Genomic DNA, 25,518 nt, shown 5'->3' on the forward strand with positions numbered 1-25,518 from the left:
AAGTGTAGTCTTGTACAGAAACCTGAAGAAACAAACTGTGCCATCCTTTCTAAGGAACATTACTAGCTCCCATATGGTTTGTGGTAAGTTTTATTCCCTTGAGTTGTTGCACGCAAGTTTCAATTTCTGGTCCGGGGCCAAGTTCAATCATCTACGCTAGCAGTAAAAGCTTGATGATGTTCAGTGGGTGAAATTCAGAGATAAACCTAGAGTGGCTGTTTTTAGAATTATACCTCAGGAAATTCTAAGAGCTGAAAGACAAATATGGAAATAGACACAGCAGTACAGGCAAAGAAGGAAATGTGTCAAAATCTGAAGGTCATCACACTCAAGGTGAGGATCAGGCTTGGATGTGGTTCCCCCAGCCAAATGATTCGGCAGCAAAGTACTGGAGTGCAGCTAATAACAAAGTTACAGGATGCAGCAAAGTTAACATTTGATGCTCCGCCAAAACCTAGCCAATGTTCTCCACTCATGTATGGACCCTTGCACTGTGACATGTCGCCATTATGAACTAACGTTATGTTGCAATATATCAGTACAAGGCTAGGTCAGGGCAACTGAAGTTCTTAACTCTAATGGCGTACCTATCAATTGGAATATTACAGGTGCAGAATGTATATTCAGTAGGCAGAGCTGCTTGATATTACCACAAAGTGCTGGAGGAACTCAGCAGATCAGGCAGCAACTGGAGAGAAAATGGACAGGCTGATTCAATCTGAAGAATGGTCCAGACCTGAAGCACCAACTGTCCATTCCAAGCTGCTGCCTAACTGGCCACGGTCTTCCAGTACTTTGTTTTACACAAGATTCCGACATCTGCAGTCTCTTGTGTTCTCATGAGTTAGTCGGTTATATATTGTCCATTAATATCAAAAAAATATTCCCAACTTCCCATCTATTGAGCTGTTACATTTTACAGGACATTATGGGCAGTGGGCAGGTGCTATCGACCTGCACGGGAAGATAGCACCTGCCCGCACGAGTCTCGGGCAGATGGGGCCCGTCAGCCTGGGAAGGCGGTCCATCTAGGGGAGGGAAAACTCTGATTTTAAACCTCCACTGCCTTGTGGCCATATCCAGTCATGGAAAAGGCTCCTGGAGTAAACCTCAAGAAAAACCAGAGTCGGAGCCCCTAAGGCAGTTCGTCGTTGTCTATGTTAGAGAGTTGGCTCAGATTTAAAAGGTGAGCAAGGATCTGTCATGAGGAACACAGTCTGATCTATCAGAATCACTGATTAAAACAGAGAGGTTTCTTATTCACTACTGCTTTTTGGCAACAATATCTGGGACATTACCACCACGGGGTCAAGGAAAGAGCGTTCACGTCGCGGCCCTGTTTCCATCAATCTTTCCACCACCACGCACAAGACAGACACCATTGTGCAGATGCCGAGAAGTGTGTTCAGCTCTGGCTGAACAACTACTAATCTTGTGTGTGGACTCGATAAGAAGATTTCCACCACAAATGCAATGACACACGGCTGTATCTTCCCATGTCATTTTATCTTCACTACTGCCTATGTTCCAAAATTCAGTCTTGCAAAAGTTGCAATTTTGTCAATTGGTAAGACTGAAGTTACCACCCACACACCTTACCATTGATTGCATTTCCCATCTTGGTCAAACTCAGCATCCTCGTTACATCTCAACTGACCTCCCTATCCCATACATCCATTGTTGTGATAAGCCCACCTCTGGCTTTGCTTTAGATTCACTGCAGCTGAAATCACACGTGTGGTGAGGGATGTGTTTTTCAATCTGCAACCTTTTTGTTTAGTTCAGTTGAGTTTAATTTTGAGATACAGTGTGGAAACAAGCCATTCGACTCACCGAGTCCGCACTGACCAGCGATCCCTGCACATTAACACTATCCTACACACACTCCGGAGAATCTGTTGTCATTCATCAGTAATGAAAGCAAAAAACCTGAAACTGCTTCAGGAGCAATTAGGTGGTGGGAGGCTGTGGGAAAGAGAATGCCCAGTGACTTTGCTCTCTGCATTTGACATGCTCTTTGTGAGGCAAAGTTCTGGAGGTAATTGTTATTTTAAGAATTGCTTCAGTGAATCCAAGTATTGGTTCTCTTTTTGCTGTTCACGCAGCTGTTCGTTTGCTTTTTAAAAGATTATCTTTGCATTTTTGCTTCAGATCTTCGGTTTCTTCCCAGTTTTAGTGCTGATCGCAAGTCAACGGATGTTGTCCACATACAGTGCCCTCTATAATGTTTGGGACAAAGAACCATCATTTATTTATTTGACTCTGTACTCCACAATTTGAGATTTGTAATAGAAAAAATCACATGTGTTTAAAGTGCACATTGTCAGATTTTATTAAAGGGTATTTTTATTCATTTTGGTTTCACCATGTTGTAAATACAGCTGTATTTATACATAGTCCCCCCCTTTCAGGGCACCATAATGTTTGGGACACATGGCTTCACAGGCATTTGTAATTGCTCAGTTGCGTTTAATTGATATAATTTAATTGCCACACAACCAAGGTCGGTGGTATTTGGGTTGCCAGCAGCGGTACAGTAATAAAGAACACAACCACAATAAAAAATTTACACAAACATCCACCACAGCATTCATCACTGTGGTGGAAGGCACAGAGCTTGGCCAGTTCTCCTCCATTTTCCCCCGTGGTCAGGACCTCCACCCTCCACAGCCGTTGCTGCGGGCGTCCAGATGGTAAGGGACAAAGTCAAAGTCAAGGTGAGTCCAGGATCGGCTCTTCCCAACCAGAGACCGCGGCTTCAGGCTGGTGTAGGCCGCAGGCCGGCGGTCAAAATTTTAAAGTAATTGCCTCCTTAATGCAGGTATAAGAGAGCTCTCAGTCTTTCCATCACCTTTGGAAACTTGTATTGCTGTTTATCAACATGGGGACCAAACTTGTGTCAATGAAAGTCAAAGAAACCATTATGAGTGAGAAACAAGAATAAAACTGTTAGAGACATCAGCCAAACCTTAGGCTTACCAACATCAACCATTTGGAACATTATGCAAAGAGAGCACTGATGAGCTTACTAATCGCAGAGACTGGCAGGCCAAAGAAGACATTCACAGCTGCTGACAGAAGAATTCTCTCTATAATAAAGAAAAAAAATCCAAACACCTGTCCGTCAGATCAGAAACACTCTTCAGGAGTCAGGTGTGGATTTGTCAATGATTCACTGTCCGCAGAAGACTTAATGAACAGAAATACAGAGGCTACACTGCAAGATGCAAACCACTGGTTAGCCGCAAAAATAGGATGGCCGGGGTACAGTTTGCCAAGAAGTAGTTAAAAGAGCAACCACAGTTCTGGAAAAAGGTCTTGTGAACAGATGAGACGAAGATTAACTTATATCAGAGTGATGGCAAGAGCAAAGTATGGAGGAGAGGACAAAGGACAAGGGACATTTATTGTCACGTACACCAAATGGTGTAGTGAAATTTGTCTTGCCATGCAGCACACAGATAAAGATTAGACATAACATTAAAGAAATTTAAAAATAAACATAAAAACATCCCCCCACAATGGTTCCCACTGTGGGGGAAGGCACAAAGTCCAGTCCCCATTCCCATGTCCACCCATAGTCGGGCCTATTGAGGCCTCCGCAGTCGCCTTTACGGAGGCCCGATGTTCCAGGCCATTCTCGCCAGATGATGGTGCTCCGGTGTCGGGAGAATCCTCTCAGAGGCTTGGGAAACCTGGAACGGCCGCTTCCTTACCGGAGATCGCGGCTTCCGAAGCCGACAGGCCACGCTGGATGGAGCTTCACCACTGGCGATCTCGTCGCGAGATCCCAGGCTCCCGGTGCAAAGTTCAGCGCCGCCGCCCGCGGCTGGCTGCCCCACAGTCCAGCAGCTACGCGATGTTCACCTGCGGTCTCAGCATTCCGGAGCTCCAGCGCGGCAACCCGGGCAAGGCATCACCCGCTCCGCGATAGCACTCCAGCGCTGTGCCGCCGCAGAAGCAGAGGTTCTGGGCAGTCCCCTCAGGAAACGCCGCTCCAGGCCCGCTGGTAGGCCGCGAGGACAGGTCAAAAGTGCAGCCCGGAGAAAAGCTGCCTCTCCGACCAGGTAGGGACCCTGAAAAGTAGTTTCCCCCTTCCCCACCCCCCACATAAAAAAGGCTAGAACTCCTAAAAACAAAACACTCAACTAAAAATTTAAAAAAAGATGAAAAACAGACAGCTGCAGGCTGGGGAGCCATACCACACAGGACGGCGCCCCCTAAAAGATGGAACTGCCCAAGATCCAAAGCATACCACCTCATCTGTGAAACACGGTGGTGGGGGTGTTATGGCCTGGGCATGTATGGCTGCTGAAGGTACTGACTCACTTATTATCGTTGATGATACAACTGCTGATGGTAGTAGCATAATAAATTCTGAAGTATACAGAGACATCCTATCTGCTCAAATTTAAACAAATGCCTCAAAACTCATTGGCCGGCGGTTCTACAGCAAGACAATGATCCCAAACATACTGCTAAAGCAACAAAGGAGTTTTTCAAAGCTAAAAAATTGTAATTTCTTGAGTGGGCAAGTCAATCACCCGATCTGAACCCAATTCAGCATGCCTTTTATATGCTGAAGAGCGGGGTGGCGGGACTGTCATATGCTGAGAGAATGGAGTGGCTGGGCCTGTATACTCTGGAGTTCAGAAGGATGAGAGGAAATCTTATTGAAACATATAAGATTATTAAGGGGTTGGACACACTAGAGGCAGGAAACATGTTCCCGATGTTGGGGGAGTCCAGAACCAGGGGCCACAGTTTAAGAATAAGTGGTAAGCCATTTAGAACGGAGACGAGGAAACACTTTTTCTCACAGAAAGTTGTGAGTCTTTGGAATTCTTTGCCTCAGAGGGCGGTGGAAGTCTTTAAAGAGAGAGGCATATAGGGCTGTTAAAGTTAGCGGAGTCAGGGGATATGGGGAGAAGGCAGGAATGGGGTTTAGATTGGGGATGATCTGCCATGATCACATTGAATGACGGTGCTGGCTCGAAAGGCCAAATGGCCTACTCATGCACCTATTGTCTATTGTCTAAAACTGAAGGGGACTAGCCCCCAAAATAAGCATAAGCTAAAAATAGCTGCAATACGGGCCTGGCAGAGCATCACCAGAGAAGACACCCAGCAACTGGTGATGTCCATGAATCGCAGACTTCAAGCAGTCATTGCATGCCAAGGATATGCAACAAAATAAGAAACATGACTACTTTCATTTACATGACATTGCTGTGTCCCAAACATTATGGTGCCCTGAAATGGGGGGAACCATGTATAAACACTGTTGGAATTTCTACATGGTGAAACCAAAATGTATAAAAATGTCCTTTATTAAAATCTGACAATGTGCACTTTAACTTCATGTGATTTTTTTCTATTCCAAATCTCAAATTGCGGAGTACAGAGGCAAATAAATAAATGATTGGTCTTTGTCCCAAACTTTATGGAGGGCACTGTACATCTATGTTAGCACTGGCAAAGCTAAACGCCACAAAAAGCCTGAAATTTGATCCAGAGCAATCCTCTAAACCAGTGGTTCCCAACCTTTTTTTGGCCATGCCCCACCTAATCACCTCTAAAATCCTGATGCCCCCCCCCCCCCAATATTTTAGCACGAGCAGACAAAGAAATAATTCTCAGAAAATGGAATTTACTCAAAATAACATCTGAAACATAAACTACATATGTTTACCTGATGCCCCCCTTAAAAATCAAATTGCCCCCCTGTGGGGCGTACGCCCCACGTTGGGAACCACTGCTCTAAACACACCACTTTCTTCTAACACTAGTGATGCTCCCATAGCTCGACTGCTCGGTCATTCAAAATCTGGAATTCTCTGCTCTAAAATCAGCGAAGGCTAAAGATTCACACAGGAAATTCAACAAACAACTGAAACACGGCTTTGTAAATAATAAAGCAGCTAAACATGACGTCCTCCAATGAAATCAAGGAAGCCCATCAGTAATGCAATTGTTTGTTTTCGGCTTTTCCTTAAAACGTGCCAGTAAATTATTACATGTAAAATATTACATCCGATAAAAAATTGATTGCTAGCCTGGTCTGAAAAAAATCTGGTGCTGAAAGGGATCAGCTTTCAATATTATGGTTCCCTCATTCATTCCTTCAGAAAAAGTAATACAAATGATATATAAAGACATGACTACTTCAACTAAACAGTTGTTCACCAGGTCAACCAGATGAGAGAAACAGAAGTGAAGCAACATCTCAGCCACTCATATACAAGCACCATTTGAAAATAATTATATCCTCCGAGCTACTGCTACTTGTATACATTCATACTTTATAGCATGCCACTGATCTTCTGATTTATAGTTATGAACATAAAGTTAATTTAACACAGTATCAGTATTAATAAAGTCCTTATGTTGATGTAACTGGTTGGTTTATGATGAATTTAATTGTTATGATTACACAATGATTGACAAAAGATCTGTTGGTAACTGCGGTAACAGCTTGCCTGATACAAAATTCTTTCTACACTTCAAAGTCAAATGTTGAGGAAAGAAACCTCTCCTCTGGTCAAGTAGCTGGGCTGTGGTTAATGAGTGTTGCATCCTCACAAATCACTGTTGCTGTGTCGTAACTCATCTCATCGGCATTGCATTAAGTTAAACACGATACCAGTTCATTCCCTCTTAGCTCCCCGAAAAGAGTAAAAAGGGATTAAATGTTAACGTAATGTCCTTTAAGCAGAACGAGAAACTGTAGCATCAGATTCAGAAATAAATCAGTGCGGTAGAAAGTGATTTTGTCAAGTATAGATTGTCTAAGGACCACAATCCAAGCTAATCAATAACCCATGGCATTGGTGAAATGACCAGGTGGAGCACATGTGCAGCGCTCACCTTGGAAACTACCTTTCACAAAACGTTTAATGGAGAAAGTCAAGCTGTAGAACTCCATAGAAACAACTACATCTATAAATGTTTCAGTACAATTGGACAGGGTGAAATATTCGGAAGCAATTACATTTTGAGCTCCCTTGTGGATTCTGGCATGAGAGTTGTGTAGAAACAAAAGTTTTGTGATTTTCTTGAAGGGTTTTGGTTTCCTTGCACCACTCTGATTACAATGAACATCTGTAATAGCAATTATACTGTACTGCTGCCAAAGTCAATTCAACTTCAAAACTAAACAAACTAACAACCACGTAAGATAAATCCAACTTCACATGTGCGTGCACTCCTTATGCTGATTATACAAACTAAATCCATAAAGTTGTGAAAGTATGACCGATAGATCCCATTCAGTGCAGAGCAGCAAATACTCCACCAGTTCTAGCCACTAATACATCCCCAATTTTACTTCGGAGTCACGTGAGTGATTCCGTGAAGAGCCCGCTCAGCACGCATGCGCGGCATTATCGCCAGCATTGCAACAGCGGCGCATCGGGAGTCAGGCGCTCCCGCTACGGGGTGAAAGAAACGGACCGTCAGGTAAGCTCTGAGGTCGGGGTTTTTCTTTCACAGGAGGAGCCTTCTGCTTTCAGGCAGAGAAGAAAGGCTCTAGAACAAACCTGTCCCCCAAGCCACGGTAGAGTGGGGGGGGGCAGCAACAAGGCGGTAGGACCGCTTACCCAGCCTCCGCCATTCCCCGACACCGCGTCCGAGCCCAGCCCGCTAGCGCCTGAGCAGCGGGCTGGAAGTAAAGCCACGGAAGAGGCGTCCGGCCGGTGGCTTCCGACTTGTCGGACGGGGACGTCTCTCCACCCGCCCGGGGGAGAGACAGCCGCTTGAGCCGCTGGAGCGGCTCCTGGAGCAGGAGCTCCAGCGAGACGCGCTTCGTGAGGGGCGCTCTCGCAGGGGGGAGTTCAGGCACTCCCTCCACAGTGCCTTCTGCACTGTCCATTGCTTCCTCCTTACCCGAGGGTAGCTTTGGTGACCAGGACTGGGCTGGTCAAGAAGAGGGGACGATGGCTGAAGATCTCGGGAGTATGCAAGGGGTGCAGGAACAGGAAGAGCTGCTAGGTGTGGTGGACCGCTACGTGGCAACCCCACGTGCAGGAGGCCGTTCAAGGCCCTACAGGAGAGGTGGTCAATGAGGTATACAGCTCCAGAGAACTGTGAGTCCCTTAAAGTGCCGGCTGTAAACAGCCAAAAGTGGGGGCACGTTGGGGCAAACATTCGGAACCAGGAGCTAAAACTGCAGCGGTCCTCAGGCTCCTGACGTCAGCCATCACATCGTCTGTTCGTTCCGTGGACCAATATGGAGATGACCACAACCTTCGTAAACAAATCATAAGACCTGCCATAAAATCATAAATTTGCGGGGTTGTGCAAAACCCCAGACACTGAGCCAGACCCACTGCTCTCTGGCAAAAACCTCACAAAGCATATGAAGGATATGGAGAGGCCTTAACAAGCTTTCGGTCTCATGAGGGCAGGCCCCGGGACGAGCAAAACCAAAAACAATAAGCAGCAGCACCCCATCTCGTCCATCAGTCGACGTCTACCATATGGGACTGATGAAAGCTCGGGGTCCGCATTCTATCACCGAAAGTCTTCTTTAGACCAGGGCCCAGAGCGGACCCCATGGAAAATGTGCCACCCCCCAACGTCACCGCCACGTCAGATGACGTGCAACACTCGTTGGACCGGCAGGAAACAGAAGAATACCCATAACCATGGAGGTAGGTGGGTCTGGTTCCTACCAGCATATAGAGTAATACTAACACACGGGAGTCTATCACGAGTGATCAGTATATACTCAATGGCATTAGTGGATACAAATACAATTTATACTAGAAAAATTGCCACCAGGTCAACATTCACCCCAGAGGGTATTTTTCCCTCTCCGTTAAAGAAACGAGAGGGACAAGCTGTACTGGTGAGACTAATTGCAAAGGGTATCATGGGAAAACCTGAACCCTTGCAATATATTCACTAAACCCAAACAAGATGGTGGATGTCGCGTCATCATTGACTTAACTTCACTAAATATGTTTGTTAAGTATATACATTTCAAAATGGAAACAGTTGTTACTGCCAAACAACTACATTCCAAAGGATACTTCATGGCAAGCATTGATCTTAAAGATGTTTACTATTTAGTACCATTCACAAGGATCATCGCAGATACCTGAAATTTACCTGGATGGGGCAGCTATAGCAGTTTAAAGCGTTACCCAATGGGTTCACATCAGCCCAAGATTGTTCACCAAGACACTAAAACCAGCTCTGGCAATATTCAGAAGACAAAAACCTATTGTCATGGCATGTCTTGATGATATCTTAAATGGTAGGCAAGACCATGGAATTGACTATGTTAGCTGTGTCAGCTACAAAACAGTTATTCGAAACCCTGGGATTGTCTTACATCCAGATAAATATAAGTTTAAGCATCCACAATCATGGACTACTTGGGCTTCACAATTAATTCAGTCTACGTGACTGTAACATTGCCAAGAGACAACATAGTTGAATTGGCACAATCATGCAACAATTTAATGGTCAACAAACTACCAACTACTCAACAAGTAACAGAGTAATTGGAAAAATGGTAGCAGCATTTTCCGGCTACATAATTCGGATCTTTGCACCAAAAACGACATACAGGTCATTATGATCGTGTCATGAAGTTACCCACTGAAGCAATATCAGAACTACAGTGGTGGGCAAAAAAAACAAAAAACGTTTGGCATAGTTTACAGCCCTATTATCATCACTAACCCTATGTTAGTTATCCAAACAGATGCCAGTGCTCAAGGCTGGGGAGCAACTAACTCTATATCTAGCACAGGTAATAGATGGACTAACCCAGAGTCATCATTACCACTTACACTGGGCATTAATTATCTAGAGATGGGTGACTTTTATGGTTTAAAGCATATGCACAAATATGCATCACTTGCATGTACGGTTACAAATAGATAAATACTACGGTGGTGGCCTACATTAACCATATGGACGGCATAAAATCGGTATCATGCGACAAGTTGGTCAACACAATTTGGCAATGGTGTGTCGAAAGACATATTTGGCTATCAGCAACTTACCTGCCAGGTAAGCTAAATACAGTGGCAGACAACAGGCCACGTAAATTTAATGACAACATCGAATGGATGTTAAAACCCCCCAAAAAAAATTCGCAAAAGTTATCAAGCAATATGGCACGCCAGATATCGATTTATTTGCATCCAGGCTAAATCACCAGGTACCTATGTATGTTGCTTGGGAACCAGACCCTGAGGCAGGAGCGGTAGATGCGTTCGCGCTGGATTGGGGAAATTCTTCTTCTATGCATTTCCTCCCTTCTGCCTCATCAGTCAGGGACTACGCACAATACACACGGCATCGGAGCTGCGGCAGTGGCGACCTGGTCTCGGAGCTGGGACAGCGGCGACCAGAACTCGGAGCTGGGGCACGTTCCGGCAGCAGCGGCCACTCGACCCGACCGCGGGCCCAGTGGACGACAGCGGCGGCTGGGACAGCGGCAGCGGCCTCGGCGCAGAGGGAGAATAAGAAGGGATGAGACAAAGACTTAAGACTTTTGCCTTCCACCACAGTGAGGAGGTGCCTGTTGAACTCACTGTGGTGGATGTTAATTTGTGTTTATTGTGTGTTTTGTCATTTTTACTATATGTAGGACTGCAAGGCAACAAAATTTTGTTCAGACCGCAAGGTCTGAATGACAATAAAGGCTACTTGTTACTTGTTACAAATGGACTCTGCTTCAGGTATTTTGATAGTACCCGACTGGCCTACCTGGAACAATCTGTGCTCAAAACACTCATGTTGATGGCACTTGTATCTGCACAGAGGGTCCAGTCACTACACCTATTGCGACTGGACACCATGCTCACAGCTCCAGACCAGATCTCTGTCGTTATCCAGGGAATGATCAAACAGAGCAGACCAGGAACACCTAATCCAGTCGTGGAATTCCGGGCTTACCCGCAAGAAACACGGTTATGTGCCATGACCCTACTATCCTACATAGACACAACCAAAATATTCGAGGGAGATGAAAAGCCTTGTGGGTCAGTCATAAAAAACCTAATGGTCGGGTGACGAGCCAAACCGTTTCGAGATGGCTCAAGCAGGTGCTAAAAGCTGCTGGGATAAAAACTAACATGTACAAATTTCATTCCACCAGGGCAGCATCCACGTCGACGGCTAAAAGAATGGACATGCCTATAGACCACATCCTGGCTACAGCAGGATGGTGGGGGGAAAGACCGTTCAAATTTTTTTATAATAAGCCGTTGGCAAAACCTGTTTTATTTGCAGGAAAGATTTTACAGACTGCAAATATTTAATTTAAGCCCAGGGGAGCAATTTAATTTCTTTGTTGTTATTGTTAAAAAATACCATTGTGTTTTTCTACAAACAGATTCATTGGTTGATTACGATAACACTTCCTCCCTCAAGGACTTCGGCAGTGCGTGAAGTAATAACTGTTACACGGTTTGAAATCACAGAGCTTTGAAGTCTTCACGGAATCACTCACGTGACTCCGAAGTAAAATAGTAAGATTAAACGAGAACTTACCAGTTTGAAGTTTGATCTGTATTTTATGAGGAGTTACGATGAGGGATTACGTGCCCTCCGCTCCCACCCTCATTAATATGGGTCAACATGTTAAACTGATGTTAAACTGATCCTTTTCTTTACTATGTTTACTTCAATAACTGTGTCTATCTGTGATTCCACACTGCTGCTTTGAAGTATGCCGCGCCTGCGTGCTGAGCGGGCTCTTCACGTAATCCCTCATCGTAACTCCTCATAAAATACGGATCAAACTTCAAACTGGTAAGTTCTCGTTTAATCTTACTATTTTACTGCTTTCACCGGGACCCATGCCTTCGGCTGCCAAGGTCCTAAACTCTGGAACACCCTTCCTAAACCACCCACCCACTTACACTTTCAATAAATTTCTTCTTAAAATGATATCGCTTAAATTGAAATTTCAGTCTACCTTTCGTAACAGTTCATGGCTAGCTGTCAAATTTTGATTGATAATGCTTGAAGTTGATTGAAACATTTTGCTGTGGATGTGAAATGTTTTCCTATGAAAAAGTAAGCAAAGACCCTGCCACTTATTTATCTCGCCCAAGAAGCAAAGCTGAATTTTTGATAATACTCCTATCATTTTCCCATAAATCAAAAAATATTTTCAATTTCAGGTGTGCATATTATTCGCTTATTAAAATTATAATTGAATCTTCTTACATCACCTTTCAGGCAGAGCACGACAATTCACGTTTCTCATCTCTAGTTCCCTTCCCTATTATCTTAAGACAGCAGCATATTCTCCACCATTGAACATGTCTATGTCATCACTTTTTAACTTACTTTTCCAAGGACTATCACAGTTTCTCCACTGAATCCCCCCACCACTCCCCACCCCCCCAATCTCTAGAACCAATATAGTAAATCTGCTACGTACTTGACATCCATCTCAAAATGTGACACCCATAACTGAACACAATACTCAAGCTGAGTTCTAAATAATATCAACAATTTCTTTAATTTCAGGTAGTCCTTGCTTTCTCCCTCCTTCCCCTCCCCTCCCCTTCCCAGCTCTTCCAGCCTACTGTCTCCTTGCTTTTTCCCGCCCCTCACCCCCACATCAGTCTGAAGGGTCTCGACCCGAAACGTCGCCTATTCCTTCGCTCCATAGATGCTGCCTCACCCGCTGAGTTTCTCCAGCATTTTTGTCTACCTTCGATTTTTCCAGCATCTGCAGTTCTTTCTTAAACAATTCTTCAACAACTTAAATAATCATTTTAAAGGTTTACAAGTTATAGGAGTAGAATTAGGTCATTCGGCCCACCGAGCATACCTCACCATCAATAATGGCTGATCTCTGCCTCCTAATCCTATTTTCCTGCCTTCTCCCCATAACCCTTGACACCCATTCTAATCAAGAATTTGTCTTTCTCTGCCTTAAAAATAACCACTGACTTGGCCTCCACAGCCCTCTATGGTAATGAGTTCCGCAGATTAACTACCCTCTGACAAAAGAAGTTCCCCCTCACTTCTTTTCTAAAAGAGCACCCTTTAATTCTGAGGCTATGACCTCTGGTCCTAGACTCTCCCACCAGTGGAAACATCCTTTCCACATCCACTCTATCTATGTCTTTCATTATTCTGTAAGTTTCAATTAGGTCTCCCTTCAACCTTTTAAACTCCAGTGAGTAGAGGCCCAGTGCTGTCAAGCGCTCATCATATGCTAACCCACTGATTCCTGGATAGGCATTAGGTACATTAATATTGAAATATTGGCTCTGAGAGATAACAATAAATTGCATTTTTAAGGAATCAAAGGAGAGGCTGCAGTGGTATATATGTAGATCAAAGTTGGAGAACAGACTGTAAGTTGACATTGGTAGATTTGACAAGCCACACAGCAGTGAGAGGTCCAGAGTGTTTTGTGAGTGACCACAATTGGAACTAAAGCTCAACTGGAATGAGGAGCTAAAGATCCATAAGTCTTGTTCAGAAGTAACTGATCGTAGCCCTATGCTTGGGACATGTTCTGTGACTGGTGCAACTAGTGACATCCCTGATAGTTGGCACTCCACTGGGTCTGGATTTTGCTTCTGTGGTTATGAGGTGAATGCAACTATTTCCCAGCCTGGTGAGATCTTGTACCCAGTGTCTGGGGGAGCTTTGGGTAATGGAAAACATACTGTAATGTCTGATGCTTGCATATGTCAATAGCAGCTGAGGATGTAGACTGGCATTTAAATAAGATGCTTTCATCAACACAATTGTTTGAGTTGGTATCTGACCATGGCATGGGAAACTTAACCAGAAGGTGAGAAAGACATGGGAAGATGGGAATAAATTATACTGGTACCTCACTTAGCATTTATGAACCATTCTTAGGGAATGGAACACCAGTGGAATCAACAGCATTATATGGAAAGAGGTGTCACTGACAGCATTGCTGTGCCAGGAACCCTGACCCCCTACCCTTCTCCCACTGAAGGCTTCTGTTTCAGTAACTTAGCTGAGGGCTTAGCCCTCTACCAACAGTTCTACATCAATGAAATGGATAAAGTGATCCAAGGTGGTCCGTGGGAGCTGGTGTTGGCCGGGTTAGAGCAAGTGACATGAGGGAGGTCTTGGGACTGACCCAGGATGGCACGGTGAGTGTGGGCCACTCCTGGGGACTTGCACCACTATCTCCAATCCCCTTGTACCTCCACTATTACTTCTCTCCCTGCATTTAAAGCAGAGCTAGTATTGTAAAAACTGTTAGTGAAGTAAGCTTTAGATGAGCATTATCAAACACAATCTGACATAGAGCTTTTAAGGAGATTGTAGGGTAGATGATCAGAAGCTTGGTCAAACAGCTGAATTTTAAGGAGTGCCTACAAGAAAGAAAGAGACAGGAGGGATTGATGGTGGAGTTTTTTTATGTCAGGCATCTGCCACAGCATCACTGAGAGGAATGAATCTCTAAATCTAACACTGTAATGGCCCCCTTTATTGTTCACTTTCTTGAGAATACATCCAAAGCACTTAGCAAGGTACAATTGTATTGTGGAGTAATGAAAATTGGAATGATTCTGAGGACCGAAAGGCCAGAAAGTAACTACTGTGCAGTGAACATGAGGACCCCTATCTGTCATCTGCCGTGTCCTCGACTCTTGTGACCATGTACACATCCTACTGTTTCAGCAAACGAGATGTCATCCACAATTCTGGACAAAGAAATATGCCAAGAAAGTATAAAGTATTTTTGTACATTTCACCCCCATTGATAATGTCTGTGCTTTAAGATTATGATTTAAGTTATGACTCCATTGCAACAGTGGTGTGTTTTTTTGGGGGGGATACACCTGCATTGGAGATGTGTACGACACAATACCTCTTGCTTGAATTTTGTGCAGCTTCCAGCTGGGGCTCCAGAACTGAAAGGAACCTTGTCTGTGTTGGTGCAGCCTGGTGGCAAGAAGTACTCCATGGTAAGAGCATAGTGCAATGTGCCAGGGTCCCAGGTAGTTTTCCAGGGCTACAGTCGGGAGAGGCTGGAAGGAGATGACATCGAGCTCCACGAAGAATTAAACCATGTGTAATAGGGAGCAACATTGCAACTTCTATGATCGCACATACAAAGTCATTGTAGGAGCTCTAACACTACAACGTTCTTAAATCTCCTGATATGAGGCAACAACAATTGGACACTAGGGTCAAGGTTCACCTATGGGTCAAGTAAGGCAAGACTGATGGACCGATAAAATAACCCGTTTTGTCTTTCATACCAGATTAGTAAGGTGGCAGGTCTTTCCATACTCATAGCCTGACCAGTTTGTTAGTAAAGGTCTACCTGGTCGGTCATCCTATGTCAAAGACAATGAAATTCTGGTGATTCTGCCTTCTCCATATCCTTCCAAGAGTGATGTATCAGACTAAGTCATAGAGTCATAGAGAGACACGGTGTGGAAACAGGCCCTTCGGCCCAACTTGCCCACACGGGCCAACATGTCCCAGCTACACTAGACCCACCTGCCCATGTTTGGTCCATATCCAGCCAAACATATCCTATCTATATACCTGTCTAACTGTTTCTTAAATGTTGGGATAGTCCCTGCCTCAACTATCTCCTCTGGCAGCTTGTTCCATACGCCCACCATCCTTTGTATGAAAAAGTTACCCCTCAGATTCCTATTACATCTTTTCCCCTTCACCTTAAACCTAAGCAACTAAGTCCACTGAAAACTAAGTGCAGTGGGAAGCTGTGAATACATATGGGAAGCATATGTCATACGCTCCTTCGGGATTCTTTCATCCCTTGATGAATTGGCTAGTTTGTCCGCTCGTATGTGCTGCCCACTTTCCGCAACAAACCTAAGCAGCACTCCATTCTTCCTTTGTTGTCACTGTAGTCTCTGTAGAGGGAGATACCTTCAACAGAAACCTCATAAACAATTGGACAGAATATAAAACAGAGTACAGCACTGGCCCTTTGGCCCACCATGTCTGCACCAAACATGATGCCAAACTAAACTAATCCTATCTGTATCCCCCCCCCATTCCCTATTCGGTCACATGACCACCCAAATGTCTCTTCAACATTGCTATTGATTCTGCTTCCAACACTACACCTGTCAATCTGCTATATCTTCATCTATATCTGGAACTGGCCTATATCCTACTCCGTTTTTGACAACCTGTCTCATTCTTTGCAGCTCCACCTATTCATGTGTAATTTGCAAATTTACTAGTCAGACCACCTACATTTCCATCCTGATCATTTATAGTTATCACCAACAGAGGTCCAACATTGATCCTTGCTGAACACCATGGTCGTAAACTTCCAGTCAGAGAAACATTCCTCCACCACTACCCTATATCTCAATGACCCAGCTCATTTTTTACCCAATTTACCTCCTCACTATAGATCCCATGTAATTTATTATTCTGGATTATCCGACCATGTGGGACTGCGTTCAATGTTTAATTTAAATCCATGTAGGCAACGTCTACTGCTCTACCCATGTAAATTGTCTTTGTCGCCTTCCTCAAATCTCCTTAATCTCATCCTGACCCAAATGTAAGTAGATCCTGTCCCATAGAATTAACCCCACTCACTGGCCTATAATTTCCTGGGTTGTTCCCGTTGCCTTTCTTAAACAAAGGTACAACATTCACCACTCTCCAGTCCTCTGGGACCTCGCCTGTGGATAAAGAAGATGCAAAGATCTCGGGCAAACTCTTCCATTGCTTCGCTCAGGATCCTTAGATAAATTCCATCAGGATGAGGAAGAGCACATTGCATTACTGTGCACTTGGGAGGGAAGGAGGGAGGGAAAGATGATGGGGATGCAAATTAAATTATGGGATTAGAGAAGATGTTATGCGAGTTTGCAGATTCCATGCCTGCCATGCCACCAGTCCAGATCCTCTTACAGTCTGTTACTATTTTCTTCATCCTTTTGTCTATTTATAATTCTGCACATTTTCAAATTGTACCCTTCAAAGTTGCTCACTTAATAAATATCAGCATTTTTAATGCTGAGTCCTGGGGAATACTATATACAATCAGTTTGAAAAATAAATCTTCAACCATTATTCTAAAACAGTCCTTATGCATTGTATACCTACATGAGACCAAATGTAAAGATGCAAGATCAAGCAGCCCATTTTAGGGTTTTCATCCAGTTCCATAGCAATTAACGTATGGGGATCTTAATGTCTGTTCCAAGAAGCCTGCGTTAGATTGCTCCTATCCGATTTCAGGTGCCAAATGGAAATGAGAGGACGAAAGTGGAATGCTGTTGCTAGCTAAAACCGTCCAAGAGTAACATGCCAACTCTTTGCACATTCAAAGTTTCAAGAGGCAACATATTTTTCATTTCATCAGTCCCGCTAGAAGTTCAAAACAATTATGAGTGCCAAAGGTAGATATAAAATGCTGGAGTAACTTAGCGGGACAGGCAGCATCTCTGGAGAGAAGGCATGGGTGACGTTTCGGGTCGAGACCCTTCTTCAGACTGAGTGCCAAACATGCAATTACGGAATAGAGATCGTCTCAACAATCGTGTATCAACCAAAAATACACTTCTCCCACTTTTTTAATTCTTGCATTATAAGCGTGTTCTGTATTCCGACTGCGCATGGCCAGGTCACAGGTCATTAGCTATAAAACAGTCTTGGCAACAGTGGTGCTGGATTGTGTGCAGGCTTGCGTTTCGTCCGTAGTCGGGGTCGGCTCTCCGTCGCTGAGGGTGCTGTTGAGTTGCTTTTGGGCCGTCAACCTCCCCGGTGTCCCGTCCCGTCCCTGTCCGGAGGTGTCAGGCCCCCCCCCTCCACCCCCCCCCCCCCCCCGATGGGCAGCCGCCAGCCCTGTTGCTGGAGTCGTCCTACTCGGAGAGAGGGTCTGCGGATGCCGGGCGCCCGCTGGAGCTGCGGGTACTGTTGGTGATGGTGGTGCTGGCGGCAGCAACAACCTCCTTCCCATCCCTTGCCCAGCCCCAAGCCCAGAGTCTGGGCCAGCTCCAACTCCAGGTCAGGGCAGAAGGCCGCCCGCAGCGCGGCACAGTCTAGCGATGGGCCGGAGGAGGCTGAGCCCAGGCTGGTGCTCTGGCACAGACAAGGCCGGGGCCCTCGCTCCTCCTCGGGGTTGTGGATAAAGTGGCAGCGGGTACCATAGGGGTAGCAGCTTGTGGTGTGCAAGGTACGGCTTGTATTTGGGGTAGAGGCTGAGGCCGTGGGCGAACTGGAGCTTATCGCCGTAGCGGTCCATCGGGGAGCGGGTTCCTCTGGAGTTGGAGTGGGGTTGGGCTGGAGTTGGTGCTGGCTATGGGTCTGTGGGTTCTGTGGGTCTGGAGCCACAGGTGTGGTCAGTCCGGGCTGTCGGGTTGGCCCAGCAGGAGAGGCGGAGTTGAGCTAAGGGTTTGCGCTTCTCCGCGCTGGGCCTGGGGGCCGGTGTTCCGTCGGTCCGGACGCCCCCTGGGTAGGGATGGGACACTTGAGTGGGGTGGGAGGACGGGGGACGGGTACCAGGGCGGTCCAGTGGTGGTTCGGCAGCGCTTGCAGGTCTCCCCCCTCCCGCCCGGTCTCCCCCCCCCCCCCCCCCCCCCCCCCCGCCCACTGACCCAAACTATAACGCTTCGCAACTACAGAGCTTTGTTCGCTTTTTAATTATAGCATTCAACCTTCGACAAATCCCATGATTCCTTGTGTTTTTCGGAATACCGAACTGGCATGCATATATACACAATTTAATTCTAATGCTTCATCAGTATCTACATATTTGTTCTCAGCAAATCATGTTGTTTGAGATGCAAAGCAATGTTGCTACATTTAAAGAAGTAGGAAAAAATGTAAGGTTTTCCGTTTATTCTGTCTTGGCAGCTTAATAATAATAATATCTTTTATTGTCATTGCACATCAGTGCAAAGAGATTTAGCTTTGGGAGCGGCTGTTTTGGGAAAAGTTGTGTGTTGAGGCTACGTGCATTGTTTGAGGGTAAGTGTTAAGTCTTTGAATCGAGGCTTCAATGAAAAGGCTGAGCAGAGGTTGACAGCAAGATAAGGTTTTTAAAATTCTTCTTCTTTGGTCCTAGTGCAGTGGATAGTCGCTAGGGCATTGGAATGCTCCTCCTGAAGGACATGGGAAGTCAGGGAAACTTTCAGTCTCCCCGAGGAGTACCTCGATGGAAGTATGACAGCTGCATCTTCTGGATGACTTCAGGATCATCCGGGTGTATGAAAGCGTCATAGTTAGGAGCTATAGAGATTCTGTGGCCGCAAATAGGACTCCAGAATGGTGTGTTGCTTCCCTGGTGCCAGGTTCGGGATGTCTTGGAGCAGCTTCAGAACATTCTCAAGGGGGAGGTAAAGCAGCGAGAGGATGTTGTGCAACAACAGAGGTTGTTGAGTCAATATAGGAGGAAAGAGGTTAAATAGCGGAACCTCATGAGTGGCTATCTCTGGTTTACTCCCAGTGCCACATGTTTGTGAGGGCAGGCAAAGGGGAGGCCAAATGAATATACGATTGAGGAACTGTTGAAGGGAGCAGAGGTTCAGGTGTTTGGATCATTGGGATCTCTCCTGGTGCAGAGGTGACTTGCATAAGAGGGTTAGGTTGCCCCTGAACTGGAGGGGAGACCGGTTTCTTGGGAGGGATGCCTACTAACCGAAGTGCCTACTAACTTTCTTAAGTACCCTGGGATGCCCTGGGGATTTATCAGCCTTCAGTCCCATCAGTCTACCCAGCACCATTTCCTGTCTAATGTGGATTTCCTTCAGTTCCTCTGTCACCCCAGATTGTTTGTGTCCTCCTTAGTGAAGACGGATCCAAAGTACCTGTTCAACACATCTGCCAGGGGAGAGAGAGGGGGGGGAAAGAGGAGTGGAAGAGAGAGGAGGAGAGAAGAGGGGAGAGAGAAGGGAGAGAGAGAAGAGAGAGGGGGGGGGGGGAGAGAGAGAAGAGGGGAGAGAGGGGCGTGGGGTTCATTTTCCCACACAAGCCATTGGTGACTGGGCAATCTGAACCCAAGTACCAAGTTGAAAGTGGCCGAACGTGTGCATCGCTCGGGACAGCCCCCACTCACCCACGGCCACCCTCCGCAGGCTGCGGGCCGGGTGGAGCGGAGGTTTGGGACAATGTTCATGTCTTCACAGTGATGTGATGGACGTGGGGGTCTTGACCAATCGTTAACACGTCCCGCCCCCCGGCAACGTCAAGTCCGTTATTGGACTTTTCTGTTGAGCGGCAGTCAGTCCTTTGGCCTGTAGGCGACGCCGCCTTTCGGGTAGATGGCGTTTCGGCAGAGCGGCCATTCGGTAAGATTGCTTTTAGGCGACGCAGCTTTTCGGTTCCTTGGGTTTTAGGCGTCCCATGTCCGCACACGCAATGATTTAGATGAAGGGATTCAAAGTAACATGAGCAAATTTGTAGATGGGTGGCACTGTGAACTGTGAGGAGGATGCTATGAGAATGCAGGGTGACTTGGACAGTGGGTGTGTGGGCAGATACATGGCAGATGCAGTTTAATGTGGATAAATGTGAGGTTATCCGCTTTGTTAGCAAAAACAGGAAGGCAGATTACTATCTAAATGGTGTCAAGTTGGGAAAAGGGGAAGTACAACGGGATCTGGGGGTCCTTGTTCATCAGTCAATGAAACTAAGTAAGCATGCAGGTACAGCAGGCAGTGAAAAAAACAAATGGCATGTTGGCCTTTATAATAAGAGATTGAGTATAGGAGCAAAGAGGTCCTTCTGCAGTTGTATAGGGCCCTAGTGAGACCACACCTGGAGTATTGTGTGCAGATTTGGTCTCCAAATTTGAGGATCGACATTCTTATTATTGAGGGAGTGCAGCGTAGGTTTACAAGGTTAATTCATGGGATGGTGGGATTGTCATATGCTGAGAGAATGGAGCGGCTGGGCTTGTATACTCTGGAGTTTAGAAGGATGAGAGGGTCTCTTATTGAAACATATAAGATTATTAAGGTTTGGGACACGCTCGAGGCAGGAAACATGTTCCCGATGTTGGGGGAGTCAAGAACCAGGGGCCACAGTTTAAGCATAAGGGGTAAGCCATTTAGAACAGAGATGAAGAAACACTTTTATCACACAGAGAGTTGTGAGTCTGTGGAATTATCTGCCACAGAAGGTAGTGGAGGCCAGTTCTCTGGATACTTTCAAGAGAGAGCTAGATTGGGCTCTTGAAGATAGCGGAGTCAGGGGATATGTGGAGAAGGCAGGAACGGGGTACTGATTGTGGATGATCAGCCATGATCACACTGAATGGCTGTGCTGGCTTTAGGGGCCGAATGGCATATTCCTGCACCTATTGTCTATTGTATTAGTCTTTATGTCAAATTAGGGCAGGGCCTCTGCAGTAAATTGTAGGACCCAGAAGAATGTCGTAGAACAGAAACATCTGAATAACAGGTGAATAGTTGCCTAAAAGGGGCAGGACAGGTGGATAGTGGGGCAAAGAATCGTTTGGCATGCTTGCCTTCATTGAGAGTTCAAAAGTTGGCACATCATAATATAGCTGTACAAGTTATTGGTGAGACTACACTTGGAGTACCATGTGCAATTTTGGTCGACCAGCTACATGAAGGATGTTATTAGAAATGTGCAAAAGAGATTCACTGGGATGATGCCTGGGCTTGCAGGCTTTAGTTAAAGTGAGAAATAGGATGGGCTTTTTTTCTTTGGAGTTCAGAAGGTTGACCAAATTAAGGTGTATGAGATCCTGAAGGACATGGATAAAATGAACGCTCAATTGTTTTCCATATGGTATTGGATTCTAATACTAGGGGACATAGGCTTAAGGGGAGAGATTTAAGTTAGACCTCAGGAGCAACTTTTTTGCTTGGGGTAGTCCGTATCTGGAATGAGCTGCCAAAGGAAGTCACAGAAGCGGATACAATTATGACTTTTAAAAGATATTTGGACATATATGGATAGGAAGGACTTGGAACTGGATTGGCAGGATTGGGCTGAAAAGCCTGTTTCCATGTAATACAGCTGTATAATTCAATGACTTTGTTAACTGACCCATTGTATTGAAAGTAACAACAAAATGTTTTTCAAGAATCGCAAAGTAAAATTAATATTACGATCATTATTGCATGTGACATCTATTTAAACTTTTTACCTAGTTTGCACAATTAAAACATCTGCCTTTTTTAGTAGACCTTCTTACTGGCACAATTGGGTATGGCTGATATAGTGTACTAGCTAGTTTCAAAGCTTTAAATTCAAGCCTCCCCATGTTAGGTGTGAAAATGAATTCAATACAGCTGGTAAAAATATCCAAGGAAAGGAGAAGGCTTTTTTTGGAACTGCTATCCTCTGGCATACTTGAAGTACATGATGCCAAACAATTCTAAAAGTGAAATTGAGCATTTAGTAATTAACTGAGGTCTAGGAAGCTTCCCAATAATTTAGACATTCATGACTATTAAAATAATCAACTCAAATGTTTTGGGGTTTGTGAGTAATATAGAGAAATGCACGTGAATCAAACATACACAAATACAAGTGACAATACACACGAGGCAAGTGTATTCATCAGTGACAACAAAATAGCTTCTTCCTCACTGCTATCTGAACTCAGAACTAATCACCTCTTTTACATTCTTCTTCAGATTGACGAAAAGTTTCGGCCTGAAATATCATCTGTCATCAGTCTAAAGAAGGGTCCCGACTCGAAATGTCGTCTGTCCTCAGTCTGAAGAAAGGTCATGACCAAACATTGTCTGCCCAATCTCTCCACAGATGCTGCCTGACCCACTGAGTTCCTCTGGCAGTTTGTTTTTTTGCTCCTGATTCCAGCATCTACAATTTCTTGTTTCATATTATTCACACCGTGTACATGCACTTAGATGGACAAGGGCTGATTAGGGATAGTCAATATGGTTTTGTAGGTGGGAGATCATGTCCCATGAACTTGATTGGGTTTTTTGAAGATGTGACCAAAAAGGTTGATGAGGGCAGAACTGTAGACATTGTGTGTATATATATATGGGTATCAGCAAGGCATTTGACAAGGTTCTGCATGGTAGGCTGCTCTGGAAGACCACATGGGATCCAATGAGAGATAGCTGAATCGATGGAAAATTGGTTTCATGGAAGGAAAGAAAGAAAGGGTGATGGTGGAAGGGTTATTTTGTTTTTGGATTGGAGGCCTGTGACTAGTGATGTGCCTCAGGGTTCAGTGCTCAGCCCATTGCTGTTTGTCATCTATCTCAAAGATTTGGATGAGAAAGTACAAGGCATGGTTAGCAGGTTTGCAGATGACACAAAATGGGTGATAGATAGTTGTCAAAAATTGCAGCATGATTTTGATCGGTTGGGCAAGTGAGCAGAGGAATGGTTGATGGAATTAAATACAGTGAAATGTGAGGTGTTGCATATTGTAACAAGGGGACTGCTGTAGAGCAGAGGGACTGGCATCGCAGGAGATAGGGTGGTCACCACGTTGACCTTCATCAGTCAGAGCTGTGAGTATACAAGTTGGGAGGTTAAAGTATTTAGAGTATTGTGTTCAGTTTTGGACACGTTATAGGAAAGATGTTGTCAAGCTGGAAAGGGTGCAGAGAAGATTTATGAGGATATTGCCACGATTCGAGCCTGAGCCTTGGGAAGAGGTTGAGTAGGTTAGCACTTTATTCCTTGGAGTGCAGGAGGATAAGGGGTGATCTTATAGAAGTGTACAAAATCATGAGAGGAATAAATCGGGTAAATGCACAAAGTGTCAGAGGGGAATCGATAACCAGAGGACATAGGTTTAATGTGAGGGGGGGGAAAGATGTAAGAGGAATGCTGAGGGGTAAATTTTTTACACAAAGGGTGATGGGCGTATGGAACAAGCTGCCAGAGGAGTTAGCTGAGGCAGCTATTATCGCAATGTTTCAGAAACATTTAGACAGGTACATGGATAGGATAGGTCAAGAGGGATACAGGCCAAACGCAAGCAGATGGGACTAAAGTAGATGGGGCACGTTGGTCGGCATGGGCAAGTTGGGCCGAAGACCCTGTTTCCGCGCAGCATTACTGTATGACATCTTCTTCCTGGAGATGTGGCAATATATTCTTACTCTGAACTCTTACCTCATTCGGATATTCCATTATTGCACCTTACTTTTTTTTTGCACTAATTTAAATTGTACTACAATCTTTGCACCATTCTTTTATTTTGCATCTGTTAAAGAGTCATAGAGTCAGCCATACAGCGTGAAAACAAGCCCTTCGGCCCAACCTGCCCACACCGGCCAATATGGCCTGGCTACACTTGTCCCAGTTGCCAGTGTTTGGCCCATATCCCTCCAAACCTATCCGATCCAAATACCTGCCTAACTGTTTCTCAAATGTTGGGATAGTCCCTACCTCAACTACCTACTCTGGCAACTCATTCCATACACCCACCACCCTTTGTGTGAAGTTACCCTCAGATTCCTATTAAATGTTTTCCCTTTCACCTTAAATCTATGTCCTCTGGTCCTCAATATCCCTATTCTGGGCAAGAGATTGTGCATCTACCCGATCTATTCTTCTCATGATTTTATACACCTCTACAAGATCACCCCTCATTCTGCTGCACTCCAAGGAATAGAGTCCCAGCCTATTCAACCTCTCCCTATAGGTCAGACGCTCGAGTCCTGGCAACATTCTCGTAAATCTTCTCTGTACCCTTTCCAGGTTGACAACATCTTTCCTATAGCATGGTGCCCAGAACGGAACACACAACTCTAACTGCGGCCTCACCAATGTCTTATATAACTGCAAATGACCTCCCAACTTCTATACTCAATATTCTGAGCCTTTTTGACCACCCTATCTACCTGCGACTCCACCTTCAAGGAAGGTTGTTGTATTTATCATCACTGTATGCATACTTTTTACACTGTGTGCTTCATGCAAATAAGGAATTTCATTGGACTCTGGTTATGTAATAATAAATTCATGTGAATCTAAACGGGACTTACGTAAAAAGCTATCTGCAACTTCACTTACCTGATACGCCTTGTTGATCTGCAGAGCTGCCCAAGTAGCATATCGCATGTTATCCTTCTTGATTTTAGCATTGGCTTTAGGGTTAGAAGCAGTGTGACTTGCAGCCTTCAAGAGAAAAGAGAAAATGTCTTTCAACTTCTCCCTTAGGTGCACACTGTGCAAAGAACGTAACATTGAGCGATAAAACTCTGGCCTATCCATTGGTTTAGTTTTTAGATAGACTGAAGATGGGATTGTTCTCCATGGAACATAGGAGAGGATTTGAGGTTTAAAATTGTGAAAGTTGGAAAATAAATGAGATTGGACGAGAATTCAGGAACTTGAGGACACAAAATGGAGGTGATTACCAGAAGAACCAATGGTAGCATGAAGAAAACTCTCTTTACTGTCAGGATCTGGAACCAGGGAAACAGTGGAAGCAGATTCAACTGCTGCACTCAACAAAGGGCTGGATAAGTATCTCAAATAATTTGATGAGCTAAGGAAAAAGCGCAGGTAATGCTCTTACATTGAGTCCCATTAGCCGAATGACCTCCTTGCCAGCTCTAATCATTCTGTGATTCC

The 25,518-nt window shown here is 45.0% G+C and overlaps 1 protein-coding gene across 2 annotated transcripts in view; it reads right to left on the bottom strand.

Annotated features, from left to right (window-relative positions):
* emc2 (ER membrane protein complex subunit 2) overlaps window positions 1–25,518 on the bottom strand; it is a 160,676-nt gene that overhangs the window by 24,863 nt on the left and 110,295 nt on the right. For both annotated transcript variants that reach the window (XM_033019126.1, XM_033019128.1), the window contains exon 10: window positions 24,955–25,059. In XM_033019126.1, the coding sequence (XP_032875017.1) occupies window positions 24,955–25,059 (105 nt within the window). The remainder of the gene's footprint in view (window positions 1–24,954; window positions 25,060–25,518) is intronic.

This window comes from Amblyraja radiata, chromosome 4 (genome assembly GCF_010909765.2).
Source record: "Amblyraja radiata isolate CabotCenter1 chromosome 4, sAmbRad1.1.pri, whole genome shotgun sequence".
Lineage (NCBI taxonomy): Eukaryota > Metazoa > Chordata > Chondrichthyes > Rajiformes > Rajidae > Amblyraja > Amblyraja radiata.